Source organism: Apium graveolens, chromosome 2, assembly GCF_009905375.1.
Source record: "Apium graveolens cultivar Ventura chromosome 2, ASM990537v1, whole genome shotgun sequence".
NCBI classification, from domain to species: Eukaryota; Viridiplantae; Streptophyta; class Magnoliopsida; order Apiales; family Apiaceae; genus Apium; species Apium graveolens.
In genome coordinates, this window is record NC_133648.1 from 139,844,514 (window position 1) to 139,865,833 (window position 21,320).

The 21,320-nt window shown below is 36.0% G+C and overlaps 1 protein-coding gene across 1 annotated transcript; it reads left to right on the plus strand.

Annotated features, from left to right (window-relative positions):
* Positions 1 to 4,315: 4,315 nt before the first annotated feature.
* Positions 4,316 to 4,747, plus strand: LOC141693780 (uncharacterized). Its single transcript, XM_074498942.1, has one exon. The coding sequence runs from the start codon at positions 4,316 to 4,318 to the stop codon at positions 4,745 to 4,747; it is 432 nt and encodes a 143-aa protein (XP_074355043.1).
* Positions 4,748 to 21,320: the final 16,573 nt, after the last annotated feature.

Here is a 21,320-nt window from a genome sequence, read left to right on the forward strand (position 1 = left end):
GATGAACCTTGTTTCTGAATCCTTTGACATATATTACTTTGTGAGATCTCTTTGACGGTAGATCCACTATTTACTTATTACATTCTTATTTGAGTTGAGTTAAATCCTCGAATGTATAAATAGGCTGTGACATATGCCTTACACACTTTGTTGCTCCTTTTGTTTATCATAACACAGGCTTCTGAATTGAAGTTTACTGAATTGCCTTTATCACAGAGCTGGCTGATACTCTATAAATTGTGCTTGAGACCATCCACTATGGCAACCTCCTCAATGATGACATTGTATTTAAAAATCAAGCCATATTCTACAATATAACCCTTGCTGTCATCTCCAAACGTAATAATTGGGCCAGCTCTCTCCTTGAACTCTGTGAGCAGGGTAGAATCTCCAGTCATGTGTTTTGAACAACCACTATCCAAGTACCACAGATTCTTTCTGTTTCCCTGCACACATGAAAACCAAATCAAGTTGATTTTGGTACCCAAGTTTCCTTGGGTCCTACCTTGTTAGCTTTCTTCTTTTGTTTCTTAGGTGTCATCTCATTTGACTTGGGGATATCAGATTCATCCTTAGTCATCTGAGTTGGACCTTTGAAACCAGTCATTAAAATATAATTATCATGCAAATTTTGATTAACAGGAAAAGGCATGCTATTTGCAAACATGTTATTCCAGTAGGGCATGCTAAATGGCATTTGAGGCGTACTAAATGCAGCATAATAAGGATTATGTGCAAATGGCATATTAGCTAATTGTGCATTCATATTCTGTGCAGACATAGCATTCATAGGCATAGAAAGCATGGCATTCATGTTGGGAAAAGAAGATGGTACAGATATAGGAGTAGGCATAACAAGTTTGTAATTAACAGACAAATGATTGACACTACCACACTTAACACAGATTTTTCTTGGAGCATATTTATCAGGTGTGTAGTTGTTATGTTTGTTAATCCCTACTTTCCCATTTCTATTGTTTTTCTTTTTAGTTTCTGATTTAACCTCAATCTTTTCTAATCTATCATTCAATTGCTTGATAGACAGATGACCAACATTCACTTTCTTCTCCTTCTTCACTTGACTTGATTCTCCTGAAACAAATTTTTTGGAAACTGATCTATACTTTTCATTTAACTTGGCAAGTTTGGCTTTGCTCACAGGTTTGCCCACAGTCGACGGATGAGGATTTGAGCCACTCGATGGATAATCCTTTTGATTATCCGACGGATGACTCTCATCATCCGTCAAGTCCACATCTGTAAGCAATCCTTCAACCAAATTAGATTTCAGCTTCTCCTTACTCTTTATCCAGACTGCATCACAAAAGGACTCAATACCTTGAACTTTGGTGATTTGAGCATGAACATCTCTAGATGATTTCCATGCCTTAATCACCTCCTATTCTCGTTCAAGTTGCTTCTCAAAATCTCTTCTTTCTTCAAGGACTCAGTTAATTCCTCTTTAGCAATCTTACATTCTAGTTTCAATTTCTCAAATTCAATAAACTGAGACTCTAGCACATTATTCCTCTCACTTAAAAACATATTATTTTCTTTGATTTTAGCATTTTCCTTAGTGAGAGATTTAAGTGTAACACGTAAATGATATAATTCTATAGACATGTCATTAATTGCATCATTACACTCATCTTTAGATAAATGTGCTAGGTTAGTGGTGATTACCTGATTACTTGAAGAACGTGTTTCTGTTTTATCAGACTTGGCCATTAGGGCTAGATTGACATAACTGACATCTTCATCTTCATCCAGACCATCTGCTACCTAGTCATTTTCTTGTGTAATAAAAGCCCTTTCCTTTTGTTTGAGCAACTCAAAATACTTCTGTTTATTATCCACATGCTAAAACTTCTTCTTGCTGGAATCTGACTTTCTACACTCACTGGCAAAATGCCCTGCCAAGCCATATTTGAAACATTTTAATTTTGATTTATCCACCATGTTTCTATTTGGCTTAGCTGCTCCAAAGTTCTTCTTGAACTTGAGCTTGGAAAATCTTCTGGAAAAGAATGCAAGATGTTCATCAATATCATCCATGTCATCTTGGCTCAAAGAATCTTCATTTTCAGCTACCAGTCCCTTGCCCTTGTTTTTACAGACCTTTGTAGTAGACTCAACAACTTCTACCTTCACCTCCTTCTCTTTCTCCAAATCAGCAACCAGTGCTATGGACCCTCCTTTCTTCCTTCCTTTCTCCATCCTCTCATCTTGCTCTATTTCAAGCTCATAAGTTTTCAGGATTTCATACAGTCTCTCTAGAGTAAACTCCTTATAATCTTGAGAGTTTCTCAATGAGACTGTCATTTGTTTCAATTCCTTTGGAAGAGATCTAAGGAACTTGAGATTGGAGTCTTTTGTCTGATAGACTCTTCCATGCAACTTCAGAGCATTTAGAAGTTTTTGAAATCTACTAAAAATGTCAGTGAGAGACTCACTATCCTCACAATGAAAGTGCTCATATTGCTGAATTAGCAGCTGCATCTTATTCTCATTTACTTGCTCAGTACCATCACAGATAATCTGAATTGTGTCCCAAACCTCCTTGGCTGTTTTGCAGTTAATGATGTTATCAAACATATCACCATCAACTCTACTGAATAATATATTCATGGCCTTCTTGTCTTTCCTGACTTGCTCAATATTAGGATCTGACCATTCATGCCTAGGCTTGGGAACAGATGGTTTATTGCTTGTTGCAGCTCTCATTGGTACACGAGGACCTCTCTCTCTATACAATCCACATAGGCCTCATCCTGAGAAAGAAGATGTAGGTGCATCTTCACCTTCCAGTGGTGATAATTGTCTTTGTCCAAAAATGGAATCTTGACTCCAACATCCTTCCTGTTCATCTTGCTGTTTTGTTGTGATCTTTAAACTCTTTGTACTTCAAGAGCTTGCTCTCATACCAATTGTTATTCCCTAACAATACAACAAGAATTACAGAAGGGGGGTTGAATGTAATTCTGGCTTCTTTTTGAGATTTATGAAAAATGGTTCTAACTCGATTTATATCTAACTGTTTGATTTGCAAAGTGCGGAATACAGAGTTAAGTTAGTCAAACATAAAGTAATAAAAACTCAGATCTTTTAAAACTTTCTGGTGGATTTGAAAGTATCTACCAGATATATATATATATATATATCAAGAAAATCCTGTGAAGCTTGAATAGCTCACAGCTGCTTTACAAGTGAACAACTAAACTTGCAGAGAAATGCTACAGGATACAGCTTACAAATGTTTCTCTGAAAATGTGTTTTGCTTAGTCTATTGTTATTTTCTCTACTTGCTACACTTGGTTTATATATCAGCAATTTTACATGATAATAAGACAAGATAATAAAACAAAACCTATCAAGTCTAATTTCATGCTGCTTCACTACTCTATTCCAGCATCTTTGAAAATCTTCATAACTTGCATGGAAATGGTAATGCTTCTTTGTTCTCAAAACTCTGCTAAACAGGCTGCCACATTCCTTTTGCAAACACCCAACGCATGTGACTGTGTTGTCATTGTCAACAGACATTTGAATTGATCATCCGTCGGGTACATGTTTGTTATCCGTCGGGTTGCCTTGTTGATCATCCATCCGGTAGCTTTGTTGATCATCCGCCGGGTAGCCATTTATCACTTGACTCTATTTCATTTGTGCAGAATTACAAGACATATTATATTTACATTTAATCAACCTATTCTGCACATCTACTAGCAGTCTACATGATTCATAAGCTACTACAGAATCTATACAAAGTTGTTTGCAGAAATGTGCTACATTACTTATTGTTACATAAGCTACTCACCCGATGGATATCAATTAGTCATCCGTCGGGATTATATTGAGTCATCCGTCGGGACTATAATTGATCATCCGTCGGGTGCTACAAAATTCACTAAGTTAAATCTACTAAGGTGTTTTGTTTGGCTTATCATCAAGTACACAACATATTCCAAACACCACAAAATCACCTGCTTGAGTTTTTATTGGCCAGAGATGATGGTTGACACCAAGAGATATGTGAAGAGATGTGGACGTTGTCGGAAACATGCCCCTGTAGTAAGGCAACTTCCCAAAATGCTCACTTCCATAAACTCCCCAATTCCATTTGATAAATGGGGAATGGATATTCTTGGGCCTTTTATAATGGCCACTGCTCGGAGGAAGTTTGTTGTGGTAGCCATAGACTACTTTACGAAGTGGATTGAGGCTAAAGCACTGGCCAAGATAACCACCATGCAAATTACCCAATTCTTCCGGGAGAATTTGATATGCTGATATGGAATCCCACGCATTTTATGTCATGGATAATGGGAAACAATTTGATAATGTAGAACTCAGAGAGTACTGCGACAATAATAACATAGAACTTCGCTTCACCTCGGTTGCTCACCCACAAGCAAACGGGCATGCGGAAGTAGCTAATAGAATCATCCTTGATGGACTTAAGAAAAGGGTTGAACGCTCAAGGAACACTTGGGCAGACGAGTTGTTGCCTATACTATGGGCATATCCTACCACCTGCAAAGTGACTATTGAAGCTACCCCATTTATGCTGGCTTACGGAGCCGTGGTCGTGGTGCCCCTTGAAATCACACATAGACCCCCTAGGATTGAAGCTTATGAATCGGAAACCAATAAAGAAGGCATGAGGCTCGCTCTCGATCTCATTGACGAGGTCAGACATGAGGCCAGCGCCCGTAATACAGAGCATCAACGAAGAGCCTCCCTCTAGTATAATAGAAGTGTTAAAGAAAGGTTCTTTTACCAAGGAGACTTGATCTTAAGAAAGATTGAGGCATTAGGAGTTGAAGAGAAAGAAAAGCTAACCCCTAACTGGGAAAGCCGTATAAGCTCAAGAAAACATTAGGACGAGGATCCTACAAGTTGGAAACCCTGAGCGGTGACAAAGTACCTCATACCTAGCATGTTTCGAACCTGAAGGTTTATTATGTTTAGGACATGAAAGACATGTTCCTAGTACTTAGTAGTACATGGAGGAATAAGGTCGACCAGTATACGAGCATCTAATGTATAAAAGTCTCGAAGGACCAAAGTATCGAAAATAAAAGATGAATATGAAATCATACTACAAATGCAGGAGATCCTGAAGGATCATAAATCAAGTCATGATGAACAATTGGGTTACACACCGAAGATGTTCAAGTCCATGAAGGGCCGTAAATAGATAACCGCTGAATAAAAGCCACACATGACAAACAAAGCCATACAAGGCCTAAACACTGAAGGAGAATCTATTGTCCAAAATCAGATGATTGGCCAATAGTGGCAACCTCAGAAACAACCCAAAGGCTAGGAAAGCCCCATAAATTTACCACATTTGGGTAAGAGCTATGAACAGAGCCAATGGACATGTTAACAGAACGCACCTCATCATCATAGGTGTCCATCATATGGAATAAGTCTTCCGGCTGTTGATAAATGCTAAGAGAGCTCTAGAATCTCAATCCTGAAACTTCCTCTCAAGTTTCTTCATCAATGCCTCCAAGGCCGTGTGCTCACTCCTCAATTGTGCACTTTTAGTGAAAGAAGCTGCGAAGTAGGCGTTGGCCTAATAAGGAAAAGATATTAGAAAGCTAACTTCAAGAAATGTATTTGGTCGACTAAAGTCTACACTACAGACTCCAGCATACTAAAGAAGGCTGATCAGCCTCCATAGAAGGCCCTTGACCAACTGGATATCCCTCGGAAATGGCTCCAGCAGACCAGCCTCCAAGGGAGGCCTTAAGCCAGCCAGGCTCCTCCTTAAATTTGAAGAATTGAAAATTATAAAAAGAAGAGATGTACTTGATAGAAGACATGAGCCCCGTACATCTCCTCCTGAGGAAGTTGTTCGCCTAATTGGAACAAATTTAACCAATTGAAAATTAGTAGGAAGATAGGTACCCTCGACAGAAAAGCCTCTAAGGCCAGCTTTAACAAGCTTTGTTTGAAGTGTGAGGACCCATCAAGAACACGAACATGATAGTTTATGTTCGAGGCCCATCACGAACATGATCGAGACATGTTGTCCAAGAAATCAAAAATGTTTCCCCTTGACCGACCAAAGGAGGCCGAGTATCCATCTATGAAGATCTTTTGACCGTCTAAAGGGTCCATGGATGAGGCCCCCACCCGGCAAGGCACTCCTCGAATAAAAAGAGAGAAGAAAGTCTAATACACAACTTAATATTGATTGAAGTTCAAGAACTTCCACGAAATAAGGTTTCAAAGGGCCAAGAAGCTCTAGACATTGAGGTTATGCCCGACCAGGGCCTCAAGGGCTTGGTCTCTATGGCCGACCAAGAGTCCTTGAAGATGACTCCTCCATATGGAGGGGTTAGGCTGACTAGGACGTCCTCAAAAAAACGTCTACAGACGTCCGAAACTAATAGAGAAGGCCCCCAAGTGAAGATTCCAAGAAAACCATGAACTAGAGCCACGGGATGCTCCTGGTGAAGACAAGAACTTCCACGGAAACAAGTTTCGTAAAGAACACAACATTCGCGAGAACAAGTTTTATGAAGAGTAAGATGCTCACGGAGGTGAGATTCTGGCCTACCAAGAGTCAGTGACGCCTAGTTCTCCACAAGGAAGGATTAGTCTAACTAGAACCCTCATGGAGGAAAATAGGTTTCGTGAAGAGTAGAACGTTCACGAAAATAAGTACATAACGCTCACTAAAAAAAGGGCCAGACGTCCACCAAAAAGAGCAGGATTGATCGACCAGGCCACCTGAAGGCCTTATAGCCGACCAGGAACCCATGTAGGGTTGATCAAGACCCTCCTGAAGGTTTTTTCGGTGGAGCTCCTTGAAATTCCTTGAGAATTCTTGAAAAATTAGGCGCCCAACGAAAACAAGTTCTGTGAAGACTAGAACGTCCATGAGAACAAGTTTCGTAAAGACTAGAACGTCCACGAGAACAAGTTTCGCGAAGGCTAAAGAGCCCATAAAAACCAAGGCCCAAGGATAAAAGCCCAATTTCTGGAAGCTTCTGGAATATTCTTTAGGTTTCCAAAATGAAAGCCCATAAAAAGAAGGCCCAATCCAATTTGGATTAGGAAAAAGAGGAGGCCCAACCCAATTTGGATTAGAAAAAATGAAGGCCCTATCCAAAATGGATTAGGAAAATGTAGGCACAAATCAAGGCCCAAATCCAAATAGAATTTGGAAAATGTTGGCCCAATTCAAGGCCCAAATCCAAATAGGATTTGGAAAATGAAGGCCCAACCCAGATTGAGGAACCAAGGCAAGACCAGGATCAAGGTCGCCATCCAGGTTGTGATTCCTATTCGAAAAACTTCGAACAAAAGCCTGTAAAAGACCATGGGAACGATCAGAATCTAGGTCTAATTTCTGGTCGTGAATCCTAATCTTTTCTTTTCGAATAGAAGGCAGAAAATGGCCAAAAATTCGACCACAATCCAGGTCGTCTAGACGACTAGGATCCAGGTCTAATTTCTGGTCGTGAATCCTGATATTTTTTTTGAATAGAAGCCAGAAGATGGCCAAAAATTTGACCACCATCCAGGTCATTTAAACGACTAGGATCCTGGTCGAAAAAGGCAGAAATCCTGGTCGTGGATTCTGGTCTAATGTGTTAGACTAGACCCCAGGGGATGGCCAAAATTGCGACTAGAACCAGGCCATTTCAAGGACTAGGATCCTGGTTGAAAAAGGCAGAAATCCTAGTCGTGGATCCTGGTCTAATGTGTTAGGCTAGACCCCAGGGGCTGGCCAAAATTTTGACTAGAATCCAGGTTATTTCAAGGACTAGGATCCTGGTCGAAAAAGGCAGAAATCCTGGTCGTGGATCCTGGTCTAATGTGTTAGACTAGACCCCAGGGGCTGGCCAAAATTTTGACTAGAATCCTGGTCATTTCTAGGACTAGGATCCTGGTCAAAAAAGGCAGAAATCCTGGTCGTGAATCCTGGTCTAATGTGTTAGACTAGACCATAGTGGCTGGCCAAAATTTCGACTAGAATCCAGGTCATTTCTAGCACTAGTATCCTGGTCGAAAAAGGCAGAAATCCTGGTCGTGGATCCTGGTCTAATGTGTTAGACTAGACCCCAGGGGCTGGCCAAAATTTTGACTAGAATCCTGGTCATTTCAACGACTAGGATCTTGGTCGAAAAAGGAAGAAATAAAGAAATTTCAGAGAAATTGTAAGTATTTTCTTAGAAATTAAGAAACAATTCCAGAAATTAACGAAAAATTTCAGAAATTAAGGAAAAAATTCCAGAAATTAAGGACAAATTCCATAAATTAATGAAAAATTCTAGAAATTAAAGAAAAATTCTAGAAATTAATGAAAAATACTAGAAAATTCCTAAAAAATAGGAATAAGGCGAGAAAAATAATAGGAAGTTCCAAGAGATATCCTAAATCCAAGGAAAATCATTGTAAATGTGTAGGTCGCTCCACAATTTACGCAGAAAACGATACCCTGTAAGGGATTACATGGAATTAACTTCTGTGAAATCTTTTACGATTTTCCAGAAGTTGGGGGGAAAATGATAGGGGATAAAATAAACCTTAATTAATGTTGCATTAATTACATCTAGGGCTGCAAGGCCCATTAAAGAAGGCTGTGAATGACATTCAGACCAAGAAGGTTAACACATTGATCATGCCCAAGAAGGTTAACACATTGATGAGGCCTGATGGAACAAAGAAGGCCCAATAGTCCTGAACATTTATTAATTTCATAATTAATAAATTGGGAGGATTAACAGCTCATTAAATGAGTACAATCAGTAATATAACTATATGAAAGATAGCCTAGAGGGCACCTAAACCAACAAGGAGTCTGATTCCTTTGTTATAGGACTTCAAAGTCTATCCAAATTCTGAGACTTGTCCCCCAAGTCTCATAACCCTAGTCCAATTCAAGGACTCCCAACATCTATACAAGGGGTCTCACCCCTCCCATCAAAACTACGTTTTTTGACTTGATCCTTGGCATACGGCGAGGTACGTAGGCATCTTGTTAAGACAGATTGAGTCACGAAACACAAGAGCAGTCAAATCGAGGCTCAAATCTCACGAACCCTAGCAATAAATATGATCTAGTTTTTAATCCATAACAATATGATTATTGTAAGTCATATAATTTTAATTATCAATTGAAAATATATATTTTTAATTACGATTACTAAATACTAAAGTTTTTAGTTAAAATATATTTATTTTTATATTTGTTAACTAAAATACCTCTAATTTTAAAAATAGCACGAACATATACATGTATTTATATAATTATTATCAAATTATATCATTTTAAAATTTCTAACAAACAAATTTATATTTCAAGGATTTCAATTTAAATTAAATTTAAAATTATATAATATTAAAAAATTGCATTAGTTATAAATTGGTAAGATATAATAGCGGGATACAATTATATATTTAGATTTTCATTTAGTTTATTTTCTAAAATATACTCCCTCAATCCTGATCATTTATTTTTGTTTATAAGAAAGTATTTGACGTGTATTTTAAAGTATATATAAATTATAACTGTAATTCTTATTTTTTAAAATTTCTTTTTTAAATAAAAGTTTTAGCATTAAATCTCTTCTATATATAATAGGCCAACATGTCTTTAAAGTTAGTGGGACATTTTAATCTCGTGAAATAACAGATTTTCCCCATATGAAATATTTATTTAAAAAATTTATTGTTGGATGCAATTGAACCCTTATAATTGCTTTACACAATGTCATACCACGAATCCACTCACCCATATATATGTTGCACATATTAGATGTGCTTGTGTGTCATTAATAAGTAAATATTTGATAATATATATATTGAGACTAACTAATAAATTTTAATCATTTTTTTTTATTTTTACATTTGTACTTTGTATTATACATTTATATATTATAAATTAGTAATGTATGTTATATGGTCAACTTACATATATTTAAATCATTCGACTTAGTGATATGGTATTAGTAGTAAATAATTTCTATACATAGCTAATTGTAATATATTGACTAAATATTTATAATTATTTAATAAATTCTGTAATAACCCCAAATTTTGGAATTTTTGAAACCCTGATGAATAGTAACTTTTGTTGGTTTTGTTGATTGAGTAAAATTAGTATTTCATAAAGTATATAAGTGTATGTAAAGATCGTTAGAATTTGAATTCAGACACTTTGATTTTTCCCGAAAATCCACCAGATACAAAAAGAATTGAGTATAAGGTAATATGATTAAAATGATTTAAATTCAAGGATCATTTAAGGAATATAAAATATTAAGAAAGGTTTAGGGAAGCCCAAGTAATAAGATCCTGAATATGATTCCTCAAAAGATTAACGAGAAAGAGAGTTAAGCGAACCGTAAAACAAATAAAGGACCAAGGGGCAAGTACGTGCAAGTAGCATGAGAAGGAAGTTTCCTAGAGAAGCTAAAACATGTGGTTATAAATAAAGACACCCTCACACCATGAGATTGTGACATGTGGCAAAAGAATGATGCAAGCAATGACATAAGCAAGTGATGTCATCACTTTATCAAGATATTTGTTCAAGAATTATTCCCCACCAAGCATTTCTTTCTCATTTCCCAAGGCAAACCAAGCAAGCAAAAGCTCTTCTTCCATTCGACCTTTTCATAGAAATGGTGAAATAGATTTTCAAAACTCAAGCTCTAGGCCATGGAAAATTACAAGGTTTGTTTCTTTGGATCCTATATTTCATAACTTATTTATGCTATAAGTTTGAAACCAAGATTCAAAGAATTCCTTAGTTAAACAATTCCTCAAAGTTCTTGATAAATAGTGTTTTCAAGAACTAACATTTTGTTTTCTTATATTTTCTTTAAGATCCAAGATTGGTAGAGATAGTTAGAGGTTCTTAGAGGCTTGTTAGTAATTCTCCGCTCTCCAAGGAAGGTATAAACTCTTGAACCCTTTGTTTTAAATTTGGTTTGTTTGGATGATAATGTTGATTAGGATTTTGGGTTGTTTGTGGTTGATGTTTGGATTGTTAATAATGTGTTGATGATTGTAAATGGATGAGAGATTAAGCATGATTTTGAACCTTGATTGATTAAGTAGTTTAGTTAATTTTGAAGATAGTATGATATTGGATTGGATTGAGATTCTTGGGCTTATTATGAATGAAATCAGTAGCATAGATGTGTATCTTGAGTTGTTGTTAATTGGTAGTTGGATTGGTATGATTTGGAATGGTAAAATTTGGGAATCATGTAAACATAGCCGTCGTAACGCCCATTTACACATAGACTGTTTGTGCTTAGCATTCGGATCAGAAACCTCACCAACCAAACTGTAACTTTAACGTTTTTAGCTAGATCATGTCGTAAGCTTCATTTTGGTATATGGTTCGCTTAGATCCGATTTACGGTTTAGGAGAAATGACCGTTTTAAGTTACGGCGTTTTGCGAACGAACCTTTACCCCTCGCTTAACTTTGAAACCTTGTTTAAGGCCCTTAAAAGACTAATTGGATTACGAAACAATTTTTTAAGGTGGATTAGGAAGTTGGTAAAGTACTCGCGAAATAGTCGCCTTGAAACGTTTAATGATTAATTTTATAAAAATGGTGGAGCCGAGGATACCCGAATGACTTATGTAAATCGTTAAGCGCAAAAGCGAACAGTAGGGTCTAAGTGGATAAAGTCTAGTTTCTTAAGCGACCGTGGTTTAATTCTGGCTTATATTGTTGTTCATAGGTTACCGGACCCACTCTAAGCTTAAGTCTACCCCGGAACACTCAAGAAAGTTTTCTACCCGTATAACTGTTGTTGTGATGTATATATGTATATGCATTATCTTGTGATAAGTGCATGATTGTTATTAGCTAATCTTACGATATATTGGAGCATGTTGATATATATATATATGCATGCCTGTTTGGTAATCTTGATATCTTGTTTCGATTCAATTGTTTATAAACTGCATAATACCTATGCTAGAGATAGGCATTATTTGCGTATACCTAAGTATATGGGACCCAAAGGTTAACATTTTTCTAAACCGGGAGGCGATGTTCCCGAGTATATTATATATATATATAGTTTTCAAAACTATTAATCGAATAATGTTTATTCGATAGTTTTAAATTATAAGTGAATATTAGTTTGAATATTAGTTTGAATATTCATTCGAGGACTTCTGACTCCTTTTATTTTATTAAATAATATTCATTATTTTCTTAAAGAATAATGTTTCGTTATTCGCCAAGTATTCAAGAAATGATTGATATCGTCAATCATTTTTACCTTAAATATTTTCATAAAGTTATTTTCAAAACTTTTACTTCATTTGCTTTGATAAAAGCTATTCGTTATTTGAATATTATTTATAGCATAATATTCAGATATTCTTTGATTATCTTGGAATCGATTTATTCTATCAAATCATCCTTATTCCAAATGCTTTCAAAAATATTTTTGAGTCTTCAAAATGATTTTAAAGGCTAGAGGGGATCCCATAACTCGTTTTCACATTTAAGATCTTCCTTTCGAAGGGGATTTGAATACTTGCTAAAAAATCTGAGGGATCCGGCTCTGTGGTGTATTTTATATTCGCAACGAGGTTGCTGTTTTGAGAAAATAATTTGATTACTTGCCCAAAGTTCGGGAAGTAAGTCCATCTAAATGAGTCGTCATAAGTGACATGCCGAGGTACGGTTTATCAAGGTTTAAGAGGCTGGGTGACAGTCCATCAATGCGTGAGTGGCCGGGTAACGGTCTAGCGTGAGGTCCTAATGCGGCCAGGGTGACGACCGGCGAGGAATTATCTACTAGTAGAAAAGGTTACTTAATGGGTATCTTTGCCTGATCCGCAAGATATCGGGTTTATGCCAAAGTTTTCTTCTTTCCAAATTCATTGGGTATTACAACTCTATTTATACTGTTCATAACAGAAGTTTCAAGGAAAGTATGAGATATATATATATATATATATATAGCTATATATATATATATCGGGACTTAATGAAGTATCTCGTAACTTCATTTCTTTTGAATGATATTTTAAAGATTGATTCTATTCAAGTCTTATCTTGTAGTCTCATCTATGTGGTGAACTTTTGAAACTGATTATACCTTGAACTGTGGTAGTTCAAGTAGTATTTGGAAAATATATAAGTATATTGGAGTATCTTGTAACTTCATCTTTTCAACTTATATCTAGTAAATGATTATCTTATGCATGACAAAGATTTTCAGAAAAATGTTGAGACAGGGTTAGATATATGAGATCACCTTGCAACGATATTTTTATACAGTTATAAACTGGAACTCTGTGTATATTATGCATGGAAGAGGATTTCCAAGATTTTTTAAAGTATATATTCATATATACTGAATATTTTATGACTTGGTCGCGATAAGATATCAAACTTGATTCATTTCTTCTTGACCAAGGCTTTCACGAGTACTATGAGAATGCTCATATATTGTTAATTATTATACATGTTATTTTAGTGGGCTTGTTGTTCACCCTTACTTTATTCTTTCATCACACAACAACAGCTAGACAAGATGAACATGACCAAGCTCCCAATTCGCGAGCGGATAGGAAATGTTCCGCAGTTTCCTGTAGGCATTGATGCCGTTGTAGCTGAGGTAGGGAATACCAATAGGCTAGGCTTTCAACTTTTGATGTACCAGACTTATGTATATTTATGAATTGTAATAATGGCAAAGAATATGTAAATTTATTCAGAAACCATTTTGAGGTGTAATGACTTATAATTGTGGAATAAAATGACTTGTGTTATTTTTGGTATTCATCTCTGAGACTATAACTTGTGGTATGTGTGTATATTGTGGGGTCACAGTACGCAATAGTTGTTTGTTTATTAAGATTAAGTGTTATTAAGGGAAATGGAACTCGTGACAACCCGGATCCCCGACCCCGGATTTGGGGGTGTTACAGAAATGGTATTAGAGCTAAGCGTAATAAACCTCAGAGATGATGTGTTGTTAAAATGATAAGTTCACTAAGATAATAAAGACTCTTGCCAAATTCATAGTCGGACTACCTAACGTAGTACTGACAGTTAAAACCCTTACGGGAACTCTTATAAATATCATTATAGTAGCATAGTTCACTATCGTATAGGGTAGTAGGGCACCGAACCCTGAGGTTAAGGAACAATATCGCGATGTTTTTTTATTACATATCGGAGATCAGATAATGGATTGGATGAAGTACCCTAACGAGGGACCGGATGAGATTCATATTAAGAATGTAGTGGTTGAAGATGTTATCCCAGAAGGGATTGTTGTTGGGGAGGATTCCATGGAGGATTCTGACGAGAATGAAGAGAGGACCACTAAGGAATTGATGACCATAGTCAGGGCGACCACCAGAGATAGGAATGGCTGGTTACTGCTGTAGTTTCATTCAAGATTTTACAAAGATCACAGCCCCTTTAACGCGGCTTACTCGTAAGACTGCGAAGTTCGAATGGACAGAGAAATAAGAGAACAGCTTCCAAAAACTGAAGAAAAGATTGGTGACGACTGAAAGAGATGTGTCCTAAGTCCAATCATGTATGATGATTTAGGAATAACTTTTATGTAATCTGTTTTGATTTCATTGATATTAATAAAAGACTTGTTTTGGTTTTATTGCGGGCTTTATCTATTTAAGTGTTTAAATAAGATATACCATAGTTTAGAGTAAAGCTTTTTATGGATTATGATGAGATCATAATAATGAGACCTAAAAGATTATAACTCTAAACTTAAATATTTCCTGGTCATAGGATTACTAACCGATAATTAGTAATCCGCAAAGATCGGTACATACTATGCTTGCTTCATTATGAAGGATATCTGTTCTCATAGACATTTATGTGGTGACACTATAGCTAGTATGTAGGTGCTAATTATAGAATAAGTTCACTGAATATGACTCACACAGCTGAACAACTGATGGAGTTCACTCACGTGTCAGCAGTTGTTCACATAGTGATAGTTGTACAAGTATCCTTAGACTTGAGGTCATCATAGTCATCTTATGCACTGAATTATGCTTTGGTTTAGTTCTTAGTCTCAAGGGACAATTATAAGGGCTCTAATAGGTATAGGAATTTGTACACGAAGATATTGTATGATCAATAAAGGATCTACCCCTTCCAGTGAAGGAAGAGAATGTTCAATGCTGATCCACTTATGCTAGTTCAGGAATCTCTGGCCAGAGTGAATGAAATTAGAAAGGAGTTTCTAATTTACATTAAATAACACTAAGAATAGTGAATGGGAAAGCAAATGATTAAATAAGATAGGTTTGACACAAGTTCCATACATTGTATTTAATCGTGACATTGCAGGGTAGAAGGAATTGATTGTACGATAACTACTCACTGAATAGGTTCTTGGTATTCTAAGCAGTGAATTCGTATTATCCGGATAGTCGCGATATGCTGAGAAGTATCCCTCATGATGTAGAATTAATATGATTAATTTATTAATTAATCATATTTAATGAATTAGAGAATTTATATAAATAATGATAAAATAGTTTTATTATTATTAATTTCTACTACCGGCTTAATATTGAACCTACAGGGTCACACCATAAAAGAGAATGATTTAATGGTGGAGGAATTAATTAATAATGACTGATAGTTATTTATTTATGAAATAAATAATTAATTGGCAAATTTAATAATTGATTAAATGAGATTTAATTGATTATAAATTAATTAAGAAAAGGTTCTTAATATTATTAATTAAGAATTTAATTTTTGGAAATTAAATCAAGAGAGAGAATTATTTCTAAAGTGTTTAGAAAAAGGATTAATAATTAAAAGGTGTTTTAATTACTAATGAGAATAATAAAGGGTTAATAATAATAATATTTTATGGGAAAATTTTCAGCTGAAAATTTTACCAATACATATACTATTATAAACCCTATTTTTGCCTCAACCTAAAAATTTTACAAAACCCTAATTCTCTCCACCTCCTCCTTCTCCATTACATCGTTTTCTTGGTGGATACCGGTGGAGTGCTTCACACTTGAGGAGCAGCTGCTAAGGATCTCCGCTCGTGGTTCTTGAATCGCTATTAAAGACCTCCATCTTTCCATTAATATAAAGCTTCTTAAGGTAAACACACTAAACTACGAATTAAATATTCTTTTTCGCATGGATCCTGCGGAGGGTTTCGGTTTTTTTAAGATTTAAATTTACGTTTTCGCTGCGTTTATGTGCTAAAAACATTCAATGGCATCAGAGCTACTTGTGAAAAGTTTTTAATTCGTTTATGTGTTTAACTGTTTTCGATATATGAGCATGTAAGTGATTCACCGTGATTTGATGTTGATATAATATGCTTATATATGTATGGTTTTGAATATATGATATTCATGTGAGTTGTATAATCATAAGATGATTATGTAATCTGTATATATACTGATATATACATGATTTATGTTTGTTCTAATTATGAGAATCATATTAGATACGGATTCTGAATTGACTGCTGCAGATTTGCTGAAATCTGGGTCTGGTGTCCGATTTACGCAAACGAATACCCTATTCCATAGGTAAACGAGCGTATGAACAAAACTGATAGATAAAGCTATCAACGACTCGTCTGTAAGGCGTTTGACATCGTTTACTGCCCGTAAACAATGATTCTTGTTATTCTGATTTGATTCTGATTTTTCTGATTTTTGTCATATTTTCTTTTAATGATTAGATCATAGATAATATGATATGTTAAGATCAGATTATGTGTATTAACATGCTTTTATGTGTCGTATGAGCATGGTGGATGGTTATGGCCTTTCGACCTTAGTGTAATGGTTTTAGTTTTGGTTTTAAATACGACTTGCATGTCGTCAATCTTTGTAATCATAAATCTCGAATGTAACTCGAGTTATTCTTGTAAGTTCATTAGATTAGTTTTACTTTCAATCATGTAATGTAATTGAAGACTCAAGAAGGCTATCCAATGGAGGTGATACAAAGAAGAAGACGAGGCATACAAGAAGACTTATGTAATAAGTAGTTGTATTTATTTCCATCACTATATTAGATTGACCTTGATCTTTATCATGAGCTTGATAAAGATCACATCGGATGGGGCCATAACCAAACACATTTACTTTATTGCACTTTACATTTACTTGTTTATTTAATTTTATATATGAGATATATGCCTATGTTTACCATGCGATGATAGATTTAGGTGAACTTAAATCAATATAAGGCGTGCTCTAGAAAATCTAGAATATGAATCGTTTCTTGTCTTAACAATAAATATTATGAATACGATCATGAGATTCTTGTATTTATGAAACACGTAATTGAATATGAATTTTTAATATTGAGAGAAAGGATGATTCTGTCAACAACATATTTCTATCTGTAAGAAAGGGTTATTAAGTGACGCCTCTTGACAATGCTCCACCCGATCTGAGAATCATCTGATTATCGATTTGAAATATTTAATTTAAAAGGAAGAATCTCTTTATAATATGATTATGATTGTAACGTAATATAATCCCTCTAAAATTAAATAATATCAAGTAGTAATTGGCCAATGACACAACGGGCTTGTGTCGATCATAGCCTTCCAACATGGTAGAAAGTGGTTCTTATTTTTAAATCATTGTCGTTTCGTGCTACAGCCGAGGGCTTTGATTTCGAAATAAGAAATATTTGTCTATTACATAGAGATGCGTACATTGAATTAGAATCTAAAGGTTGGTACGTGCTACAGCCGTGGGCCGTTGGAGACTGATTCAATTGTACGAAATGTTAGGTTAGACTTGACTTAGAATATTGAGTTTGTCGTGCCACAGCCGTGACTCAATTATTCAAGAGGCTAAACTTATGTTAGGGAATAACATAAGATGTAATTGACAAGAGTTGTCTGCCTATTGAACATCACATGACATTTCGTGCCACAGCCGAGGTTGTGTGATGGAATGTAGGATCCCTATTCCCACTAGCATTATGAATGCTTAATTTTCACTTAGGGGGTTGAAAAAAATTAGATAAACTAGTGGGAGACACTTATGAATAAAGACCCGATTCATATAGTATTTTGAAATGAAATTGAATATTTGCTAAGTGTTGTTATGTGTTTATCATTTACATATTTACTATATTCGTCATGTCTTCTGCACTATCACTCCGGAGCATACTAGATGCTCACAAGTTGACTGGTCCTAATTTAGCTGTTTGTTTTCACTGTAACAAGTTGGGGCACTGGAAGAGGAACTGCAAGGTTTACCTTACAGAATTGAAGAAAAAGGGTAGCGAGACTACCGCTTCTGATTCAGGCATGTTCATGATCGAAGTTAATATGTCACTGGGTCAAATTTCTACTTGGGTATTAGATACCGCCTGTGGTTCTCATATTTGCAATTTGTTGCAAGGACTAAAGGGAAGTAGGACACTTGAAAAAGATGAGGTGATTTTACGTATGGGCAATGGAGCAAGGGTTGCGGCCATATATGTAGGATCATATAGTTTACATATGCCTACGGGCAAGACTATTATTTTGAATAATTGTTATTACGTTCCCTCTATTGTGAGGAATATTGTTTCTATTCCTATGTTGGATGTGGATGGTTTTTCATTTATTATTAAGAATAATGAATGTTCTATCCTTAGAGATAATGTTCTTTTTGGACGTGGCATTTTAAATAATGGTCTGTATGTATGTGACGTAGAGCATGATTTACTTCAGATTTAACAAACTAATAAAAGAAAATGAGATGATGAAAATCTGACCTATTTATGGCACTGTAGGCTTGGTCATATTAGTGAAAATAGATTGCGGACATTGCATAAGGAAGGGTTACTTGACCCCTTTGATTTTGAATCATATCCTACATGCGAGTCTTGTCTATTGGGTAAAATGACCAAATCTCCATTTAGTGGACATGGAGAGAGGGCTGCAGATTTGCTAGCATTGGTACACACGTATGTATGTGGACCAATGTCTACGCAAGCCATGGGTGGATTTTCGTACTTCATTACTTTCATAGATGATAGATCTAGATTCGGATATGTGTATTTGATGAAACACAAGTCTGAAGCCTTTGAAAAGTTCAAAGAATATAAATATAAAGTGGAGAAACAAACCAAACACAGTATTATAACTCTTCGATCAGATCGAGGTGGCGAATACTTGAATGGAGAGTTTCTAGATTATCTCAAAGAAAATGGTATAGTCTCCCAGTGGACTCCTTCATATACTCCACAATTAAATGGGGTATCTGAAAGGAGAAATCGAACTTTCTTAGACATGGTTCGGTCCATGATGAGCTATGCAAATCTTCCAGTATTCCTATGGGGTTATGCATTGGAAACCTCAGCATATTTACTGAATAAGGTGCCTTCCAAATCTATTCCTCAAACACCATATGAGATATGGAAAGAAAGGAAATCGAGTCTTAAACACGTTAAGATTTGGGGATGTCCAACTTATGTCAAGAAAGTTGACCCAGATAAGCTGGAATCTCGATCCGTAAAATGTAATTTTATGGGATATCCTAAAGAGACTTTGGGGTATTACTTTTACACCGATCATCGGGTGTTTGTCTCCAGACATGCTACCTTCTTGGAAAAGGAGTTTATCCTTGAAGGAAATAATGGGAGCAAAATTGAACTTGATGAAGTTCAAGAAGCACAAACTACTACGGATCAAGTGGAAACACCTGTTCAGACTGAACAACCTTTTGTGGAATAGCCCATTCGTAGGACAGGGAGAGTGTCTCGCTAACCTGAGAGGTATTATGGCCTTGTCATTAAGAATGACAATGAGTTGTCAATCGTTGATGATGACGACCCTGTGACCTATAATGAGGCTATGAGTAGTGTTGACTCAGAGAAATGGCATAGTGCCATGAAATCCGAAATGGAATCTATGTACACCAACCAAGTATGGACTCTGGTTGAGGCGCCTGAAGGTGTTAAGCCTATTGGGTGCAAGTGGGTATACAAAAGAAAGATTGGAGCAGATGGGCATGTGGAGACCTATAAGGCCAGGCTCGTGGCAAAAGGATTCAAACAAAGGCAAGGGATTGACTTTGATGAAACTTTTTCGCCTGTAGCCCTCTTAAAAGCAATTCGGATTTTGCTTGCGATTGCTGCTTACTACGACTATGAGATCTGGCAAATGGACGTGAAAATGACCTTCCTCAATGGGGAACTTGAGGAGGAAGTGTATATGACACAGCCAGAGGGTTTTCTTTCCAAGGGAAATGAACACCTAGTGTATAAGCTCCTGCGAACCATATATGGTTTAAGGCAAGCTTCTCGTAGATGGAACATCTGTTTTGATGAGACAATCAAAGAGTTTGGTTTTATCAAAAACATAGATGAACCATGTGTCTACAAGAAGGTTAGTGGGAGCGCGGTAACATTTCTTGTATTGTATTGAAAGAGGAGATGTCAAGAGAGTTGACACACATAACAACGTAGCAGACCCACCCACAAAGCCACTTTCTCAAAGTCACTTTGATCGTCATAAAGACAAGATGGGTATTAGATACCAGAGTGATTGGCTTTTGTACAAGTGGGAGATTGAAAGAGATATGTCCTAAGTCCAATCATGTATGATGATTTAGGAATAACTTTTATGTAATCTGTTTTGATTTCATTAATATTAATAAAAGACTTGTTTTGTTTTTACTGCGGGCTCTATCTATTTAAATGTTTAAATAAGATATACCACAGTTTAGAGTAAAGCTTTTTATGGATTGTGATGAGATCATAATAATGAGATCTAAAAGATGATAACTCAAAACTTAAATAATTCCTCGTCGTAGGATTACTAACTGGTAATTAGTAATCCGCAAAGATCGATACATACTATGCTTGCTTCATTATGAAGGATGTCTGTTCTCATAGATATTTGTGTGGTGACACTATAGCTAGTATGTAGGTGCTTATTATAGAATAAGTTCACTGAACATGAGTCACATAGCTGAACAACTGATGGAGTTCACTCACGTGTCAGAAGTTGTTCACATAGTGATAGTTGTACAAGTATCCTTAGACTTGAGGTCATCATAGTCATCTTGTGTACACTGAACTATGCTTTGGTTTAGTTCTTAGTCTCAAGGGACAATTATAAGGTCTCTACCGGGTATAGGAATTTGTACACGAAGATAGTGTATGATCAATAAAGGATCTACCCCTTCCAGTGAAGGAAGAAAATGTTCAATGCTGATCCACTTATGCTAGTTCAGGAATCTCTGGCCAGAGTGAATGAAATTAGAAAGGAGTTTCTAATTTACATTAAATAGAACTAAGCATAGTGAATGGGAAAACAAGTGATTAAATAA

Excerpts from the sequence above, each read along its gene's own strand:
- LOC141693780 (XM_074498942.1), top strand. The coding sequence starts at position 4,316 with ATGGATAATGGGAAACAATTTGATAATGTAGAACTCAGAGAGTACTGC.